The sequence below is a fragment of the Motacilla alba genome, chromosome 5, assembly GCF_015832195.1.
Source record: "Motacilla alba alba isolate MOTALB_02 chromosome 5, Motacilla_alba_V1.0_pri, whole genome shotgun sequence".
In the NCBI taxonomy this organism is placed as follows: Eukaryota; Metazoa; Chordata; class Aves; order Passeriformes; family Motacillidae; genus Motacilla; species Motacilla alba.
The window spans coordinates 36,681,298-36,701,207 of NC_052020.1; the positions used below are offsets into that span (position 1 = coordinate 36,681,298).

Consider the following 19,910-nt stretch of genomic DNA (forward strand, 5'->3'; position numbering starts at 1 on the left):
ACCCCTGATGGCCACTGAGCTACCGAAACCTTGCCCTGCGAACCCAACACACCGTGAGAGCTAAGAGTACCAAGGAGAGGGGGCAGCGATTCTGACCATCTGGCAGGGAGGAGGGAGGGCAGTGCTGGAGCTGGGTGCGGCACAGCTGCTGCCCGGGGCACGGGCACCTGCAGTGCCAGCTCAGCCCAGCCCTGCTCATCATACCAGGGGATGATGCATGACAGGAAAACAACCTTGCTGACCAACAGTACCTCGTTTTTAAGTTGATGTACAACACAAAATTATGGTGGCTTCAAGCCTCTCTTTGGAGAGTAGACGTTACTCCAAGGTTACTGAACTGCCTAAAAATCGATCCAATATTACTACTGTTTTTAAAGCCACGAACAAAAAGCTACTGAACTGCAGACTGAAGGGCAGAGCCTGAAAGGGATTTAGGGGCTTTATTTACTATGGAAATCTAGGCAAAAGGCCAGAGTTTCCCCTGGCCTCCCCCACATAATATGTTCTCTTAGAACATGTGCTTTGTCTCCAGCATTGATGCATAATTTATTTATTTACAGTGTGCACCTTTTGCAACTGCAACACTCCATCCCTGGAGATTAAGTGGAACAATTCCCATGGAATCCTAAAGCATGGGCCACACTATAGCTTAACTTTCAGAAAAGCAAAGAGAAAAAAGTTTTCTAGTAGCAGCAGCAGCAAAAGAAGAAAAGCAGACGTGAAATATCCTTTTTCCTGGCACAATGAATATTTGAATGAAACCTTAAACAATGAAGGGAAATCATTCTGGTCCTCTTAAAGACTGTTGAAACGATATCAAGCTTTATCAGAGCAATGGCTGGAGCAGCTCCAGAGCAGATCAAGCTAGCCTCAGCAAGGATTCCAGCTGTTAGCAGTACTTTTGGATTCATTTAAAGCAAACAAGAAACAGGAGATGAGATGCGTGACCCAGACTTAATTTAGGTAATTTGTGAACACTGGTATCTGCCAGTTTAGTGCACAGTCCAGATACAAAAGCTAGAGGCTCAATAACAATAATCAAACCATTTACCAGGTGTGCACATGGAGTGTTAGTAAAAAATGTTTCCTACACTTTTGGCTGTTGTGTCCAGAAGAGCACACTCCATTTTTGGAAGCAACTCCTCTCTTCATTAACGATCTCCAAACCTAAACTAATCAAACTTACTACAGCAGGCAGTAACGAGCAGGAATGTACCTAACCTTTTTTTTTCCAACACAATCAATTACAATGGCTGTTGGTTGGCTTAACTTCCCAGTGTAAGCACTCAGAAAATTTCTGCAACACTTCCCTTTTCTAAGTTAAAAAAGAAGAGTTTGTCTTACACAACAGCTGAATAGTTAAAAAGTGATATCCAGATGCATGCCTTTGGCGTCACACTTACACACCACCATATGAAGACCAATGCTCTGGTAGTCTAGTCAACAGCCATAAATTAAACCCTACAAAACTTGGAAAATGAAAAGCAAATCATCAAGACTAAAGCTTCTGTCCTGTTATTTTCAGGGCTGTTAGCTTTCCCAAGAGGGTGCAAATCAACCACAAGTTAAACAAGCAGCAATTACCAGCTTTAGTAAGGACTCAGGAGTAGTCAGTAAATTCCACATTGCACAGAAGCAAAAATAAGTTATCTATCATTCAGTTAAAGTATTACACTCAAATCAGTCAGAGAAATCTGCAAGTCAAACTGCAAGACACTAGCAAAGTTTGAAGGCAGATAAAAAACAACTGTTCCATTGAGAGGATTTTTCCCTGCCTCCCAGTGCTGCTAGCAAGAAGAAAAACAAATTCTCTTAGCTGATGACCAGGATCATGCTGTGAGACATGATTTACAAAATAAGCAATGCTACCGCAGCCTGATACTTGGGACAGAACATTTCAGAAAATATCTCGTATAGAAGATGTTTGTAAGTGGAAATTAACAGTGCTTAATAGGACGCAGTGGTGACACCACGTCAGAAGGTCACAAATTTCAGCCCAATATGTGGTTCTCAGTTCTGAACTTGAGGGTAAACAAAAATCACTTTTGACCAGTCCTCTAGGGTATTAGGACTACCAGGATTTGCTTGATTGTCTTAGTCTTGAATGTATATTGTTCTCAACCTGATTCTAGCTCATAGATGTGCACAGTCTTTACATCCAGAAAGGGAAAAGCACCCAGCATGCTCTACATTAAAAGAACATGAGTAATCTGACATTTCATGATCAAAGGCAAGAGATTCTCAGTTGAGGCTTGACTGACACACAAACACTATGGGGTGTTTCTTAACTAATTTCTTATTGCACCCAAGTGTTTTCTGCTGCATAGCTTATAATGGTTAAGTATAAAATATTCATGAACATTACTAAATATTAGTTTGTTTGAATTTATGAAAGTTAAAATATTCAACTACTACACTGAAGCATGAACTGGGAACATTGGTCTAACTTAATACTCTATAGAGATGGGAAGGAACAGAGGGGAAAAAATTATGTTGAAACACCAACAAATCAGAGACATTAGAGTAGCACCTGTTGGAAAGGGAAACAGCAGTTCCAAGAGGGAGTAAAATTCTGCTCACTTCAGTCAAGCAACACATGAAATGGGCTTCACTGGCAGTATTGCATGAGAAACTGGTCCCCTCATTTCCTCACCATAACTTGGTTACCAGTCTTCAATCAAACCATTAATTGTAACTGTGTAAAAAAATCCTGTTTCCATGGGCAGCACTTTCACCAGGTGGTCTGCTTCTCCTTTCTTACATGCAAGGTTGATCATCAGATTCAGATCTTCCAGGAGCTGAAACCTCATCTCTCCTTTCTTTAGTCTTTTGCATGCACCACAGCTTGCTTGTTGCTTACAGATACATAAAAGGACTTTTTAAAAGAATTTTTGAGGAACAACCTGAGGGTGGAAATGGTGGGAAAGACTGTTCTCTCATCTGCAGGAAGATGATGCTAAGACACTGGTTTATTTTTGATACCAACCAAAAGTCTTTTATTACCTGACAATATTCTGATTACTCTACAATGGAAAATTGTTCCTGCTTGTTAAATTTCCTTTAAGAACTGAGGGTAGAAAAAAGATCTACCCATGAAAGATCTGCTCATGGATTACCTCCATGCCACACAGCTATTGATGATTAGCATGTTGTGTTACCTAGTTGTAGTTCAAGGAGCCCCCTAATAAGCTTTCAAATCTTATGGGAGTTGTCTGTCTGTAAGGAAGCTAGATCACAGATTGATGCTGCTTTATAAATGAGCTCCCTGTTAAATGAATCTGTGATAGGGCTTAAGAAGCTTTCCTAATGATTGGCAACAAAATTTTTCATAGCCTATTAATATGAAGGACTGTTTCAGCCTGTGACTATTTTTTTTTCCTTAACAGAACACACACTTAGAAATAAATCTGGATGCCCTTCAAGTTCAAGCTGGCTGCCAGAGCAGTGCCACTGTGAAATGGGAAGGCAGGAAACAGCCATGCCTCATGTGGGCAGCAGCCATCTGCAGCTGTCAAGAGAACAGGGAGCATTTGGGGACCAGCCTTTGGAGACAGCAGTGAGCTCTGCTGAGCTGTTCCCATTGCTGGATACTTCCTGGGATCCTACAGGATCCTAAAGTCAAGGGACAATTCAGAAACTCTGAAAGGATCTGACCATGGAAGAAGGTTTCCAAGGGCAAGAGAGTTCCAGGCATTCATCTACCACTGTATACTGGCTACATTGCTCACATTTTTTAAAAAGCCAAGGAAACTAACACTGCTTTCAGACCACCACCCAAATTCTTTGTATTCAGCCTCTGGTCACAGCAAGGAGAAAACAGAACACTGAAAGTGAAGGAAACAAATCTGAAACTGCCACAGGATCACAACTGTCCTTGCAACGAGCATCCTGTTGTAGTAATTAAAAGAATTCACCTCCTTTCTCGTATGCTTAATTAATCTACATAAGCCTATGTGCATGTCAATTAACACTTTTCTCCAGTACTTCAAGTGCTTCTCTCATCTTCTGGAAACGCAGAATCAGACAAGATTTTTTACTTTACATCCTCCTCTGACCTAAAACCACGCAGGCTTTGGTCTGTGCTGCTGCTGGGTCGTTGTGCCTCGCACGCACGCAGCGGCAGCGCCGCTCCAGAGGCGATTAGCGCGCTGCGAAGAGCAGGCATACCATCACGGCGGGACCTGAAATTTAAAAGGCTATTGCCAGTGAATTAGTTCAGTCAAGGATATTCAGATTAAGTCTCCAATTAGCAGCTGTAAACATGCGCAGTGCGTCGATGTATCAATAAGGGCTGTTCAGTTTAGAGAGACCGCCCGCCCCTGCGCCTCGCAGCCCTGGCTCGGGGCCAGCGGGATGATGGCTTAACGACAGAGCTACGTGCGGAGCGTGAGGCGATCGGCGATCAAATGCAAACTTCACTCCAGAGTGCACTTCAGACACAGGCTGCGGAGAGGAGAGGGGAAACCCACACAGGCAGCGAGCACTCAGGCGCTCACGGCACTTCTGGGCTCTCGTTCTTACTGGGCTGTCCCTCCCGCCGGCGCTGCAAACAGGCACAGAGACTTATCTCCCACACTTTAAACAAATGCTGTCTAATTACACTTAGGATTATTTTTGCCTTTTGCTGAAGCCCTCTTTCATCACCCAGAAAACTCTTTCAGTCCTCTCCTCTCCCCAAAGAGCCAAACCTGGCGAAGCTGCACTAATGAGAAAGCATCCCAAGCAATTGATGCAGATGGAGAAAGCATCCCCTGTAATGAGCCCTGGGGGACATAGTGACAAGCACCACCCCCGCAGAAAGGCAAATTCATAAATAAGTGCAAGCTCATTAAGGAAATCTGTAAGGACCGTCCCTGTATGTTCAGTTTCTCAGCAGGGAATAAAAGCCTGGTTAACCAGCACACACATCCTCTGAGGAATATTTCTCATCTGTGGGGTAGAAAGATAATCTCACAGTTCCTGAAATAGTCCAGCCTTTCATTCTTCATCAGCAAGTCCAGACCTTTTCAGTTCTGCTACTAGTCACCCAGAGGATTACACCACTCTTTTTTGTTGTTGTTGTTGTTGTTTGCAACATTTAAATAACTGCATATTTTGATGCTCTTGTGGCTGCACTAATAAAGGTCAGGAAAGACAGCCACAACACAGGCAAACTTTAGCTGCTGTTGGAACCGCCTGAGCTGCCAACAGCCTTTTCTTTTTATTACCCATTTATTTTTAGCCTGTGGGCCCAGGGCAAGTGAGCAACAGAGCCCACAAGCTCTGGGCTTTTATCAGCTCACATTTGGTATGCAGCACTTCAAACACTTCCTGCGAGCTCATCAGGGGCAGCCCTGGACATGCTGGCAGGCAGAGGTGATGAGCCACCACCTTGAAGCACGTGTGCCAAGGGGACAGGAGGCCCCAGCTGCCAAGAACGATCCTTCCTTGAGGCCACCACCCAGGATGCCTCTTGTGACCCCACATGATCCCGCCACACCAGAGGCAGCACCACACTGGGGGAGATGTTTCCTTTGCCCCCTCTGGCTCAGTGAAAAACACCCTTCACTGCCAGAGAGGAAAGCAGGATTCAGAGAAGCACCACCACACTTGGCAGGTACCCCAAATATGCCTCAAGGGCCCTGTCAGAGCCATCTGGGCTCCTGAGGCTGCTAAGACATCACTGTGCTGCACAAACAGAGAGATCAACGTTCTTAAGTGCTTGTTATCACAGCAGTAAAACCAAATTAATGCTAATTGATGAGACCAGTTATCTCCTATGTTAATTTTGGAAGGAAGCGTCTCACTCACTACCCACATATCTTTTGCTCACCCATACCTTTACAGAGGACTTGCCTAGATAACAGTATCCTGCATAAGATTTTGAATGAATAATTAAGTGTAAAACCCATTAAAATTATCTATAACAAATTACCATCAGAAATAATTTCTACTATGGTTCAATAATGTGTAGTCTTTACCTCTAAGGCTTTGCCTGCACATTAAGTTGTACTGCTCTGTCTACACGTCCACTTTACAACAGTGTAATCTCCCAGTTAAAGTGAATAGATGTGTATTCAGTGTCACACCATCCTTCCATGCAGGAAGGGAAACAAGATATTCAGATTCAAGGGAAATTTGTAATAATAAAACTGTACACCTGTTCTAAAGCTATGCAATAAAACCTATTGGTAAAAAAAAAAAACAAATAAATTTTCTTAAGTGTTTTAGTGCCTTCCCTCTCCACATGTACACAGCTGGTACTTCCACCACTAAGGTATGCGTACACAGACACTCGGCAACTGTGAGCAAAGCAAGCATGCATAGACAGACATGCACACACCACCAACTCACTGCCAGCCTTACATCTGCGTGTCTCAGACAAATTCACAAAAGCTCTTATCACCTGAACAAGGAAGTCTGCTCCTCAACCCAGCCATGGACAACAGATTCTGGATTTGAACACAGGCTGCTGATTTCCCACTTTCCTTCGTCCACTGGTCAAGTGTCTTCCGTGGATTTATGCTGCCACCACCTGACAGAAGAGACCAACCTAAAGGCCAGCTGTGGCCACTGCACAGGCTTCAACTCTCCTGCTGGGGCAGTGGCCCTGCACAGGGACACATCCATGCCTGACAGGTTTCAGCCTGCTCACACCTGCTGCTCTGCTTTGCTGCAGTACCGGAACCTTACCCAGGCATTCCCAGCACCACAACTCACTGAAGTAGCAGCCCTTAGGAGATTTCTCAAGGCCCAGTTCAGGACTGAGTCTTAGAGCAATAATGTTCTATGGCATCTAAGGTAGTTTTTGCAGGAAGCACTGCAACTGTTGAGCAAGGGAGGCAGTCTTTCTGGTGTGACTTCAGGATATTTCCTGAGGATGCAGAAAGCCTGGAGTGTTCTTTCTGGCTCACTTCCCTCCTTCTTCCTCTTCCTCTCCATAGTCTTTCTTCTGGCAGCCAATGTGACAAGAGCAGTATGTACTCACAGCCACCACAGGGGAAGCCAAGGCTGAGCCAAGCTGGAGGTTGGACAGAGGCTGCTCTCCCAGGGTGCCAGCTGCTTGGGCAGGCAGAGGAAGCAGCCCTCATCCCTGTATCTTCCCTGGGATGGAGATGAGAGATAGTGGCTGCATAGGCATGAGCATGACAGGCTGTGGTAAGAGCAGGGGTAAGAAACCACCTGATGGGGGTCCTGCAGCTGGCTTTGCTAGAGATATGGGTGGGAAGCACAGAGGAGGAAGGCAGGAGAGATGCTTGAGAGGAAGGCAGAGCTATAGGGTTACGTATGCCCTTTCAGTGTGGGGGTCAAATAGGTACTATGTCTGCCTGTAGCTCTGGTCAGCATTAGCACAGCTAGTGCCTTTTCTAACTGCAGCCAAAACATTGTACTAATACAGCTTATAACTAGCAGCAGTAGCTTCTACAGATGGTAAGTAGTGAAACATGCTTTTAACCAAGTGCCAGCAAAGAAAAAAAATTGTTTCAGTTGCACACATCCAAGTGTAAAGAAACAAAGAAAAAATCATGTCAACTACATTTTTATCCTTGCCAAGAAATTATCAGTGCAAATGTGAGACTGCACTGAGCCTTTACATCACCAGTTGAACATCAAGTTATGCACTCAGATATCTAGGTAAAATGCACAACTTTGAGATTTCAGTGTTTGACCACCATGAAATGTTGAATTACACCAAATTTGGCAATGAGGAGCAGAGTTCACAAATCCTCTCACTGCTCCTTCATGAGGAGGAAGTCTGTAAAACAGTTAACCAGGCAGTGACCTTTCCTGTTGGCCTGCTTCAGAGACACCATGCACGTGCTCCATACAGCAGATGGCAGAGGGTGAGGTTACTTACTTAGGTGGAAACCTTGGTGAATGTTGTCAAGAACAGAGTTATCAATACATTCTGGGGGACTCTCTCCTGTTTGTGCACATCTACTTCTATGGCGTGGCTTTTATGTGTTAACAGCAGAACATGTTATAGCATTTATGGTGAAGCTTCTCCTTTTTCCACTTTTCAAACCACTTCTACCAGATTTCCTGTGGGAAATTTGAAGGGGAGGGTGCACTTACATATGCAGTCTTCAGCAGCAAGCACAACACCCTAGCACTGTTAACAACCCGGGCACAGGTAAATTGAGGACAAATTGACACTTCCCCCCTCCTACCACTTCTTTAATATATTCTCTCTCAAATTCTCCTGGTTCTGCTCTACTTTTTCTACCCACATGGTCCAGTGAGGGGCTATGCAAGAAGCTTTCTTCACTCCCTGGAATTCCAAGGCAGTCAGGAAGCTCCATGCCAATCTCCACCACCACAAAGCCCAGTGTTCTTCCACCCCAGGCTTTTCCCATTCCACATGGCATTCCTCAACACGCACCGCCTGTCTCTTTGCATGCATTACTGGAATAAGTGCTACTGTTAATGGTATTAAGACAAGTTTGCCATAAGACAGTCAGTTGCAAAAGTCAGATAAAAATCTTAACTACTATCTATTTCATCATGTGAGGCTCTTTGCTGCCTCCCAGGAGACCACATAAAAGATGACCTGCATTTCAAATGTAAGAAAAAAAAATTATACAAACACCAGGGATGGCACAAGATATGCAACTTTTCCCGAAGTTTTCTAAACATATTCTAGCACAGTCTAAGCCAAGCACCAGAATATGTGCTTGAAGTCCCATTGATCTGAAAGTGCCTTTAAGAAAAAGTAGTTAAGTGAATTGCTGAACTGGAGCCAAAATTTTAAAAACATTTGTCTTATCACTTTGTATAAAAAATTACAGTGCAAGAACACATAAGCAATGATTAATTATATTATGACTTACAGACAGGAAAAATGCAGACATATATCTTGTTTGGATTTTCAGGTCCAGAATGAAAGTACAAAAAACAGACTATTTATTTTGACCAAAGGATTCACATGAACTAGACAGACACAAGACTCAAAATGGGTATCTTTTTTTGCTACAAAGAAGGATGCGATTTCCTGATGTTTGGCAAAATACATGGCTGCTCTGCCACTTCCAACTGCAAAGCTTAGGACAAACTGTGCTGTTTCCAGTCAGTGCAGATAGAGTGCTATGCTGTACTCCTGCCATTTAGACTACTCATTTTTATCTGGGTGGCTAGACATGAACATTTAGTAAGCTTCCATGGAACCACTATGGTCAGCAAAAATCTCTTTGATTACCTTATTTGTGAAAAATCAGAGCAACAAGTAGGTTGTTTAATCAACTGCTTTCTACTAAGTGCTTTGCATGTTGGCACTAAGTTTATTCACCTACTAATCTTATCAAAGCATAATGTCAAGAGAAAAATGACTGTAGGGGAAAAAGCTCCTTTCTGTCACTGAGAGATACTAGATGCACATGTGTGAGTGATGGAGGGGAAACAGAGCTTACAGCTCTCTCCAAATCATTCACAGGAATGATCACGAGTGGTGTGCTGACGAGATGACATGCCCGTGAACAGTTTAAACAGTAGGAGATAGATGATTTACTTGGCATAAGCCTTCTTCACGATCTTACTTCACCTCACTGACTGAACTGAGAGACCTTCTTGCTTTTCTGACCAACTCTGTAACATCTTTTCAGAGCAATAAACAGGTCTAAACCAAACTGTTATGTGGTGTTATGCATCAGTCAAAATTTCCTGTCGAGCCCCACCAAGTTCTGTACCACTGCATCAGTTATTCACCCTGGAGCCCACCACAGCAGCCATCAGCCATAGGCACAGGTACCAGAACCAGTTTCCAAAACACCTCTTCCCAAGAGCTCCTCTACTAATAAATGTTACCAATAAAGCCTTTCTACAGAAGCTTAGGAAGATGTGCTGTTGGCAGCTTTCTAACAACGTTGTTTCAGTCTTCAGCTTTGTGACAGAAGGATTACAATCATGACAAATCCGACCCAATGCTTTAAATTCCTTCAAGCTGGTATGCACACATCCTCCTTCATAGAGGTAAAACCAGTAACACTTCCTCTTAGGCTTTCCTTCCTAATCTCCTCATTCTCTCAAGCCATCCACTGCAAGATGGGTGAGTGCTATGGGGCCTGCTGGTGCCAAGGGACCACTTGCCCCTGGCCTGAGACACAATGGGAAAACTCAATCCAATTGCAAGAGGAGCAAAAAAAAGTGAATACCTCAAAGAAACAAAGAAGAAAGTACCTTGTCTTAGTAAGAGTCATCTTGAAACATTTGATAAAAGTATTGATCTCTTCCAAGTGTACTGAGTTTGTTCAGGAAACATCAAAAATTCATCTAATTAAAAATGCACACATGCTTGGATCATTGTGGTTCTATCTCCTCCCTCTCTCATCCCTTCCAGACACAAATGGGAAAGACTTGCAGTACTGTTTCACCACCACCTCAGAAAAAAAAAAAAATTAAAAAAATCTCTGCAATATGCAAGGTAAGTCTGTATTACATTGAGACACCATCCAGATAAATTTGGAAGTCACAGAAAGAAGAGTTTACTGTGACATCAAATAAAGACATTGGGATTAACACAGCTGGAACCTTTAATGCAAAGTAAGAGGCCACTTTAACTGCATACCTCCTGTACTGCATCAGTGTTATAAGAATCAATGTCCATTTTAACATATACTGCTATCAGCAATGAACTGTATTAAATGGACTGAATTATTCATTAACAATTACCTCGGGAAAAGGCACACAAATATTAATAGCAAGGATCATTAGGAAGAAATTCTTTGCAGAAAGGGTGATTAGATATTGGAATGGGCTGCCCAAAGAGGTAGTGGAGTCACTGTCCCTGGAGGTGACTGGATGTGGCACTTAGTGCCATGGTCTAGTTGACATGGCGCTGTTCAGTCACAGCATGGACTCAATGATCTCAGAGGTCTTTTCCAAACTAATTGATTCTGTGATTCCATGGCCAGCTCTCCTCCCTCCCAAAATGCATGCTCAGCAGGACAGGGCACTGAACTCTGAATCTTGTCATTTCCCCAGTGGCTTTCCCAAGGATACTGCACCTTGTGATGCCACACACACATCCCCATGAGTACAAAGGACAAACACTCCTCATACACAGAGGCCTTAATGCCACCTGTATTACAGTCACACCGGCATTCAGTGAGCAATGGGTCCTCACATAAAAGCAAACTGAATGGCACATACTTGTTTAGCCCTTGCAAGTGATCAACCTGTTGGCCAGCACACCAGTAAGACAACCTCTGCAAGTCCTTGGCAGTAAGAGGTGACATGGTAGCAGCAAGAACTGCTACTAGAGCAGGCACAGCAGTGAATAAGTTATTGCAGAAAATGCATGACCAGTACATGAGAGATTGTGTAAAATTTCACTGCTTTGTCACCATTGTGTAATCCCAGAGTCTAGCAGGACTCACTAAGAACTGCTGGACTATAAAACTATAGACAAAAAAAAAAAAAAAATTGCCCTGATGCCGCAAACACATGCACAAACTCAGGATAAACAGACCATTCATATCTTTACATTGCCTGAGAGCACAGACATTTCCCTTCACTTTTAGGATTAACCACCTTCTGCCTTTCTCTGGGACTATGGCTGCAAAGCACAAGGACAGACTCCTGGCACAGCGTGATAAAGGTCGCTGGGTGGATACAGACGCTGGCAAGAGGGGGAAAGGAGGACCAAGAGAAGCCACCTGGCAGCCAAAGTCTCTGGTGTAACACACACTGAAGGCAGCAGGTATTTGCCACTGCCGACCATGAAATAAGTTTGCCACTGAGCCACAGTCAGGTTTTTAAGAGTGATGATACATAACAGCTACTGAATTCAAGCTGCTTGCAACTTCAACACCTGAGTATTAACTCAAACACCATTCCCTAGAGGCTTCCCATGCTTCTGAACCCACTTACAGATATGTGCATCACTGTCTGTAAAATATTGATCTATTTCTCCAATACCATGTCCCTGCTCAAAGAAGAATTTATCTGAAAGATTCTCCAAGTGCCTCTTTCAGAGAAGTAGTTCTTTTGAAAGTTTCAAAAGTCATTGAGAATAATTTGATGAAGAACAAAAACAAGTGTTAATATGCCCAAGTTTGTACTCATCTGATTGTCAAGTAAAAATTATACATTCCTGTGTATAATTAACCAGGCTAACTAATCTTGCTTGACAAACACAGATATAAACATCAGCTTTGACACTGAGCCAAAGCAACCACACTAGGATCTGTGCCAATGCTGAATTCTTCAGTCTCATATCATAAAATGACTTGTCTGTTGTATTTACAGTTCCAGTGGCTCTGGACTCTGCCGGCAGCTGGCCAGAAGAACAGATTTGAACTTGTGCACTATGGCAGAACATGTGCATTTGATTAGAAGAAAGAAATTATGCATATTTCTTCTAGATGGTGGTATTCATCAGACCTCCCATTGTAAACTAATTGTAAGGCATGTTACTACCCAAGTATCAAAAATACTTTGTATATCTCAAGAGGCAGTACCGCTCTTCAGCCTACTGTAGCTAGAGTTTTCTGTTATCTCACTCTTCAAAACAGTACCTCAAATCAGAAAATTCAGCATTTCACTGTGTTTTAATCACAAAGGATAGAATTTGAATGTTAGAGAACAGCACTTTTCTTTTTTCATATATAAATGCAAAAATACCTTACCTCCTTACCTGAGTTATTATGAGGGACTTTGTAAAACTACTGCTGTGACATCTCATCCATTTCTTCAATCCGCAGAACAGAAATCTTGGTAACAGTCTGCTAGGCAGACCATATTTCAAAACCTACCTAGAAATACCCCATCATTTGACAGGTTGAGAGGAGAACCCACTCTGGTTTCTAGCAAACACTCACTAGCTATGAACTGCTACCACAAAAGACCTACTTCTCCTGTGTCCATCAGAGAGGGTCCACCAGGGTGGGATGAGCAGGGCAGTGTTATAGCAACAAGCAGAGAAAGCAAGTTTTTGAGAAAGTTCACATCCCATAGGGACTTCTAAATTAACTAATCTCACATTCAAAACACTTTTTTTTAAACTTCAGGCCATACACTTGACACAATGTAAGCAATTCTGTTCTGAGCTGGAAACATCAGTCACAGGCTTCCTTCAACACAGAGCAGCTCTTAAGGTTATGAATTCTTGCTTTATTTTCAAACCAGCAGGACTCACTGTTGTCCAGCTGGTGCAAGATGGGCTCAAGGTCCCCAGTGGCAGCCCTGACATGGATTTCAGCCCTTGGTGGTACCCAAGAAGGTATCTGTGACTCAGAGCAGGACGTGCCGCTCTCACGGCGAGGTGCAGAGTCCACTCAGAGTGCAGCCACACCAGTTCAAAGTACCTTCCACCCCTCGCCGTGAGGACCAACGCAGCGCTGGCAGCGCCTCAAGCGCTGACTCAGCTGAGGTAGCCCAGGGCAGCAGGCACCGATGGCACTGCTCTGGGACCCTGCCCAGCCACAGGCAGAGCTGCCCTTCTCCAGCAGAGGCAAAATGAGAAAAGGGCAATACCACAGCCTCTTGGCAACAGACAAATTACGCAGACACCCCGCTGCAAACACAGCTTTAACATTTCCACACACCAGCCAGCCAACCTGGTTCCTGCCATACTCCGTCCCCTGCCTCCTCACATCAGGGACTTCCAAGTTCCCCCAGGCTCCGCAGAGTCGCTTAAAAAACACCAAAAAAAACCTCCAAAGACACTCCACCCACCACCAAAACATTTCTCAAGTCTTGAAGGAGAAATTTATAGTACAGTGTTTTCCTACAGGGCACTCCCCTTAGGCCCCTGCAAATGCCAGTTAACCCCAAGAAGGAACTTTGGGACCTGGGGAGTCAGAAGCTGCAGCACATCACCCTTTCACCTGCAGTCCCTGGAGCATCACCTGATCCAAAGGGCACTCTGGGTGACTGGCCTCACAGACCAAGCTTCAGCTTTGCTTCTGACCTGAAACACCCACCAGCTTTTCTCCACCAAGTAAAGCTCCAGCAGAGTAGTGACAGGTCCTCAAAAACAGAGTGACTTCTGTCCTCAGGCCAGAACATCCCTCTGCACAAGGACATCAATCTTCTCACTCTGAGAAGACTGAACTTGCATCAATTATGTCTCAGTGATGTCCTTAGCCATTTACCTACTAGAAAAGGGAAACTATTCTATTATCTTACTAGAAAATGGAGACTAGTTGATGAGAATGCAAAAGCCAACAAACAGTGCATTAGGTCCATCAACATTTAACCATGCTTTGATCATTTAACCAGCCAGTATTTTAAAATACAACTTACACCAAAGATAGATTTGTATCACTGCTCTGCAAAGATGAAAGGTTACATTTCATGATCAGCCCTCAAATGTCAGCCAGCAGCTCCTATGAATATCCAGCACCCTTGAAAATTTTACTTCTGTTCGATCTCTTTGATGCAATCTTAACTCTCTTTAAATGCTCTTGAAATTAATTTGGAAACAGCACAATCCTAACTGACTTGTTTCTCTCATTTAACTGAAAGGAAAATTTCCTTTATTGGACAAAAGTCGTTCAGGGCTTATGTTTGTGTAGTTACAAAAATATGAAGCACTTCACACTAAACTGACATAAATCCATTTACTAGGCAAATCTCTCACCTTCTTCCAACACTTAGACTGAAGACTAAAGTCATACTACTTATTAAAAGTAGAAATCTTTAAATAATGATGGGCTGATATGACATAAGTACATTTTCATGATAAATCGAGTTAACATGTACCTAAATGCTTACATTTTAAACAAATTGTTCTGAACTCTTAGTTTTGAGTAGTATCTATATCCCAAAACAATAAATTACAACAGCACACATCCCACAAAGATGTTCTGGTCCAGTTGCCCATGAACACCCCACATCCCCACAAATGTTAAGCTGTGAAAGTTTTGTGGACATTCATTTACATGCATAATCCATCAGATTAAATAAAAATACACTGAATTTAAATTTGGGATTTGTGTGTATGCATTCATAAGACTTCACATGATAAGCAGAATGGGAAGGTTTTATGGTGGAAATGTCTTAAACCGACATGGGAACCTGCATGCACTGCAGTAATCAGTTGTTAGTCACAGGAATAATCTTCCTGCTGAAGGCATCCCGCATCTCAGTTACAGACAGCAGCTGCTATTCCAGGGCCTCACATACCCATGGTACTTCTTATTACAAGAAGGGGATTGGTTACTATTACTGTCTGATGAAAATTTCTCTGCATTTGGTTTTACAAACAATATTGAGATACTGAGTCCCTTTCAGTCCTGGACTGTTGTGCAGCACTTCCATGTGCTGTTCGGAGTCTGACAACTTGCATATTAAAGCACGAGAGCCAGAAGTCTTTCTTCATTGTAAATAGCTTGCTGCCTATTTATAAAACAAGTTATGTTCTATTTTTTATAATTATTTGTACAAGAATGCCTTCAAAACCACGAAAACTCTGTTTTAAAATCATCTCCACAACCCAAAGTAACTGCCCAAAAGACACTTCTTCCCAGCCAATGCCAACATCCTTCATTCATCCAGCTGATTTGTTTTACGAATACCTTGTAAAAAGGCTGGACAGCCTCCTTCACTCCAATCCAACTTTTAAGTAAGCTCTCCTCAATACCCACCTCTACACACACCCCCTTAGCCAGAAATGCACTTTCAGTAATAAATAGGCAAACAGAAATCACCCAGAGAAAGGATGGGGATGACCTTAAAGGTGTGCCAAGGCAGGATGGTTATTTATGCCTCCTAATACAAGGCTCTCAACAGGAATAAGTACAATCCAATCTACCCACATTTTAAAACATACCTACCCAAGCTTTAACTGAATTGATGATCAGTAATTCAATGGAGTTAGAGCTAAGAATAAGGATTATTATTCCCACTACTGTGTGTAAATGTGTGGGGGTGCATCCACAGATTTAATGGTGTTCCCAAGCAACTGGTAAACATCACTGTTCTTTTTTCTTCATTTTTCAAGGGAGAATCACAGTACCACTCACACACGCCCTTAGTCCAGTGCAAGTTAGGATCAAGAGAAATACCTAATTTCTCCCTATTGTCATTTTCTGGAAGTTTCATTGTTTTTGTTCCTGGCATATCTCTAAAAGCAGTGGGACTTTTGAAAATGTATGACGTTAAGTCAGAAATAAAGAAATAAGGATGTTCTCAGCATTCAGGACAACAAAGTAAACTTAGTTCCAAGCTAGTTCACTTTGCCGTAGCAAAACAGATAAGGTAAGAAAAGACAAGTTATCCCACACTAATGTCATTGCAAATGCACATAAACTTCACTAGGAAAGAAACTAATAATACAAGTGTCCCCTCCATTTCCGAGAAAGCCTAGAAAAAACAATTTATCTCTTTAAAACAAAAGTTTGCTGTGCTCAAACTGAACATCCCGTATTCTGTGCACACTCAACGCAGTAACGATAACCTCTTCAGCTGTGGAACGGCGACAAGAGTTGGAACCGCGAAGCTATTCAGGAAAATACATCGGCGAAAACATCCGAACAATCGGATCAGAGCTGGGTACGTTCGCAGGGAGAGGGTGGAGAGCTTGCTCCCCTGCAAACGTAGTCAAGGTTAGACGTTTTCTGGTGGGGTACGCCCCGCACTGGTCCCCCCTGTCCGCACCTGGGGTGAACACAACCAGAAGCGGCGTGCAGCCGGTTCCAGCGCCCCGCGAGAAGCGAGGAGCCGTCTGCAGCTCCCGGGACGGCTGCGAAGTGACGGCCGGTGTCACACAGGTGAAAAGGCAAGGGACCGGACGGGGTCCGGCATCCGAAAACCCCGGCGAAAACGCAGCACGGGGAGCCGCGAGAAGCTGCCCCGGAGCGCTGCTGGCACCGGCGGGGCGAGGGACCCGCAGGGGCGGCCCCGCTTCCAGCGGGACCCCCGCACCCGGCGGCAAGGGCTGGAGAGCGGCTGCTGTCACAGGAGTCCCGCAGGCAGCGCACGGCGCCTCCGCCACCCGGGGCAGTGCCGGGGGACAGCCCCGCGGGACTGCCCGAGCCACAGGCACCCGCCGGCAGCGCGGACGCGCCACGGGCGAGTGCCCGTGGAAAGTTTCGGTCAGGGCCCACCGGCAGCTGCGAAGCGGGTCGGGCCGGCTGGGAGCCGGTGCCGGCGGGCGGACAGGACGTCGGGGCCCCGCGGACCCTTACCTTGGATCGCTCTTTCACGTAGTACTTGCCGAGCCGGCTCCCGCAGTACATCACCAGCCGGTCTATCAGCGTGAGCAGAAAGTTGATGGCCTCGCAGCCCTCCTCCGTGCCTCCGATCCACTTGATCTGGTCGCCGCGGAGGTGCCGCTTGGCGACACCGCGGCTGGGGCCGGCCAGCTGCCCGTCGGCCAGCTCCCCGTCGCGGTGCATCCGCTTCACCCGCTCCAGCACGCAGTCCCCCACCACCTCCCCCAAGAAGTTGTCCAGGTAGCAGAAGCCGATGTCGTGCAAGCAGGGCACGACGTACTCCAGGGCGATTCTCTCCAGGTCCAGCCTCATGATGTGCCCCAGCGGCATGGCGCGGCGGGGACGGGCGCGCCGCTGCTCCGCCGGCGCCCGCGCTGGGAGGCGATGCCCGTGGGGCCGCCGTCAGCTCCAGGCCGAGCCGGGCAGGGGCTCCGCCGCGGCGCGAGGCCAGGCGAGGCGAGCTAAAACTTTCGCCGCTGCGGGCTCGGCTACGCACCGCGGCCCGGCGCTGCGGGAGCGGCGGTGCTGCCGAAGCCCCGCGCTGCTGCTAGCGCCGCTGGCCGGGCAGCAGTGCGCGGGAGCGCCCCGGGGCGTGCGGGAAGGGCGCGGGCAGCCCCCGCCCAGCGCGGCGGGCGGCAGATGGCCCCGCGCTGATTAGCACGCCGGCTACGTGCGGGATGTGTGCTCGCGCCGCCGCACGTGGGAGGGGCCGCCCGCCGCCAAGCGATCGCCCCGCCCCCTCCCCGCCCGCGGCGGCCCGGACAGCCAATCGCGCGGGGCGGGGCGGGGCCGGCCCGCGGGGAACGCGCGGCGAGGGCTCCCGCACGTGCGCGGGGGGCGTGGCCCGAGGTCCCGCGCGCCCCCGGAGTGGGCGTGGGCAGCGCCATTGAGGAATTCTCCCCTGGCATGTCGGCTGCGACCCCCGCGCCTCGTCTCGCCTCGCCTCGCCCTGCCCTGCCCTGCCCGGCTCCGCAGCTCTTGGAATAGCCCAAGTGAAGTTTGCCAGTGCCCCGCCGGGGCTCTCCGGCCGCCTCTCACCTCCGCCTACCGCAGCGGCTCTTTCAGCACCAGACGGAACTGTTGCATTAAGCGGCAGATACGTTTTTTTCTGGGCGAGAAATGCACCTTTTACAAAAGGTTTACATAGCAAAACAACACTTCCCTGAATTATCTATACCAAAGGGCCCGCCAGGTTGCTTGGCTCTGATAGCAGGATACACCTCCCGGACCGTCGGCGGCTTCGTGCCACGACGGGACAGCTGCGGTCAAACCTTGACAAAATTGGTCCCAAACCCAAACTCGCCGTTCCACCGCGTGCCCCTTGCCGGTAACACTGTCCCTGCACCGGTCGGCCGGGAAGTACGGTCCCGCGGTCGCTGTTGGGTCTGTTCCGACCGAGCAGCATGCTTTCACGTAAAATGCCTCCTGAGAAGCGAACAGCAGACAACTGCTCAGCTCCGCTCACACATGCAACACGCCCGGGATTTGCTAAACAAACAAGAGAAGCCTCCACTGAAACCAAAACCGAAGCAAAGTCACGTTGCGGAGAGGCGCTGCCTGCGGACAAGCCGGGCGGGACAGGGCGGCCGTGCCCGTGTCGGTGTCTGTGGATTTACCGATGCCACAGAGCCCCGCTGCCCGTGTGCCGAGCGCATCCGCCCTGCTCGGCGGCCACCCGCGGAGTCCGCGCACAGACAGACACACTGACACGCACTCCCTCCGCACCCCGCGGGCGGCAGCGCGGGCCGAGCTCCGGCCGGGAGCCCGCAGGACGCGGTCCGTGAGTGTGCCTGCCCGTGCGGGACCGGCCCCGCCGAGCCCGCACCGCGCCCGGCACAGCGGCGCGGCACGGCACGGCGCGGGACTGACATGGCTCCGGCGGGAACCCGGCACATTTCACCCCCAAAAAAGGCAAAATTTGTGCTGGTTCTTTTCTTCCCCTTCACGTCGCGTATCGTGACGGGATTACAAGCAATCCGTGCTGATGATGCTGCTCGAGCTGTGAACTCCAGGCCCCGGCAAATACAGGAGCGGGTCACGTATTCCACGTTTGTTCTCCTTGAATCCAGTGGTGTCTACCCCTCAGTGCATAGCACTAAGCACAGGTCTAATCCTCTAAAGTTATTCCCTGACAGCTCTGTCGAGAGCCGAGCAACATTACATCAGATAAATTCATATGAGGTGAGATATGGACTCTCAAAGGACCTTATGTCAAAGGACCTTACTTGATTTAGGTACTCACTTCACATTATAGTGGGGTTATAATTAATAAGATACAATTCTGAACCTTATTTTTTTCCCTTAATGCTTATCTGAGAAATCAGTCATGTATGATAAGTTAAGAGCAGCTGTCATAATCAGCAAGGGATGCCAGACTAGTTCAACTGCAAAATCTCAACGTTATGAAATTTGGATACATTAGGAAATATTGTTGATGAATTATTGTACTGTTCGCACATTTTTATTATATAAAAGCCATTATGTGTCAAAACTCTTTGATTTTTTTTCCCCTTTTCTTGTTTACACACACATGCAAATATGCAGTCTTGTACCAGAATCAAGTATTTGTAGACACTGAACTTCCAGCCTTTTTACCAAGTGTAATGATACCACTTTGACAAGTTAAGGGCTAAGAGGGATGCCTTCTGGCAGTAGCCGAAGTTGGTCTTTACAGCTTTATTTCTTTCCTTTCAAAAGTTTGAAATTACAAGTTAGACTGATTCCAGGTCTCCATCAGAAAAAGTCACCTTAGAGAGTTAGAGATTTGTCTTAGAAAAC

The 19,910-nt window shown here is 46.3% G+C and overlaps 1 protein-coding gene across 1 annotated transcript in view; it reads right to left on the reverse strand.

The window, feature by feature from the left end:
- Positions 1-17,828, reverse strand: part of EGLN3 (egl-9 family hypoxia inducible factor 3) — a 28,134-nt gene extending 10,306 nt beyond the window's left edge. The window contains exon 1 of the mRNA XM_038138839.1: positions 17,106-17,828. Coding sequence (XP_037994767.1) covers positions 17,106-17,462 — 357 coding nt within the window. The 5' untranslated portion in view covers positions 17,463-17,828. The remainder of the gene's footprint in view (positions 1-17,105) is intronic.
- Between the last annotated feature and the right edge of the window lie 2,082 nt (positions 17,829-19,910).